Genomic DNA, 1,555 nt, shown 5'->3' on the forward strand with positions numbered 1-1,555 from the left:
TATGTATAGAATTGGCTCAATTTTTAGAGCTTTTAATGACCTGTTTTATTGTCTTTGTTTTGTTTTTGGCTTGTATTTGTATGCTTTGCACTATGAGAGAAACATTGTGATTTGTTTCTGTGAAAGGCATCGACTTTCCTAACTTATCTTTACAGGCAGGGAGCCTAAACAGAAAACCCTAATCCTTGTTTTGGACACAAACGTTCTCCTCAGCCACTTGGATTATGTGAAGAAAATACGAAGCTGTGGCCTTGAAGGTATCAAATGTGTAAAAACTAAAACTGCTTCTTTTAGAATAATTGGTGCTTTTTACATCTTGTGTATTTCTTATTTTTTCACTGAGAATTCAGATTATTTGGCCAAATGTATTTTTCTGAGAGACCTCTCATAAAAACAGGAGAATAAATATATTCTCACATTCAGTTATGCTAGTTTTAACAAGCCTGAGTGAATGGATGTACCTGAATGTCATTTAGACTGTGTGTCACTGTGTTATTATTACTTTATCAGGATAAACCAACCACTGGAGGTGAGGATCTGTAATTTCACAGCCGTTTTCTCTCTGTTTTTTTACCGTTCTCTCTTAGCGGTAGGTTTTCCTGTGGTCCTGATCCCCTGGGTGGTTCTCCAAGAGCTGGATTCCCTTAAACATAGAAAAGGTCTGTCAGGGTCTGTGGCCCACCTTGCAACTCCTGCCATCACTTTCATTTACAACTCTTTAAAACAACGGGACCCCCACCTGTGGGGGCAGTCCATGCAGCAGGCCACTCAGATCAGCAGTGAGTACTGGTTTCATGTTTGAAAAATGTTTGTTTAACCAAATAAATCCCAACGAATCATGTCACTTTATTCATTAACTGTTTCTTCATTACAGCTTGAGCCCCTTTTACACTACCCTTTTAAAACCGAGCACGGTAACCGAGATAACAGTTGGGTAAATAGCACGCAAGACTGAACCGGACTGTGCCAGACACAACCGAACTGCGCCAAACTGGTACTAGTTCATCAGTAGGACTCGGGGCGGTTCATTTCCGGCACGCATGAGCAAGAGCGCATGAGCAGACCGGGTCATCTCCTTACAGTCAGCCTCCATAATCATGAAACATTCATGAAAATACTTGCTTCCCCACCATGCCACACGATTTCCAGTGATGATTCTGCTTAGCAATGTGATGAACCTTAACGATATCCACTTCCCAAAAGCTGACTTTGTCAAGTAAATTCACCAAAGGCTGCCTTCTTCGTCTGATTCTCCGCAAACAACGAAATATAATTATAACCAAACTTCCTGAATGTTAGGGGCGCCGCCATGTTGGTTTGCTAGTTTACCTCTAGAGAGCAGTAGTACCGTAGATCGTCACTAGGAGGCGAGGAACCGTGCTAGCGTGGTGTGTAAACGGCCGTAAGGAACCGAGCGCGGCACGGTTAACTGATCCAAGCTCGGCACGGTTTGGTTTTCAGACGGTAATGTAAATGGAGTAATAGAGTAACCAGTGTTGGGCACATTACTTTGAAAAAGTAATTAGTTATAGTTACTAGTTACTTCTCCCAAAAA

General features: G+C 41.9%; 1 protein-coding gene across 1 annotated transcript in view; it reads left to right on the forward strand.

Moving 5' to 3' along the window:
• The window catches only part of swt1 (SWT1, RNA endoribonuclease homolog), a 36,717-nt gene that overhangs the window by 5,485 nt on the left and 29,677 nt on the right, over positions 1-1,555 (forward strand). Inside the window, exons 5-6 of the mRNA XM_015376643.1 lie at positions 156-257; positions 588-779. Of these exons, the coding sequence (XP_015232129.1) occupies positions 156-257; positions 588-779 (294 nt within the window). The remainder of the gene's footprint in view (positions 1-155; positions 258-587; positions 780-1,555) is intronic.

This window comes from Cyprinodon variegatus, unplaced genomic scaffold (assembly GCF_000732505.1).
Source record: "Cyprinodon variegatus isolate N-32 unplaced genomic scaffold, C_variegatus-1.0 Scaffold138, whole genome shotgun sequence".
In the NCBI taxonomy this organism is placed as follows: Eukaryota; Metazoa; Chordata; class Actinopteri; order Cyprinodontiformes; family Cyprinodontidae; genus Cyprinodon; species Cyprinodon variegatus.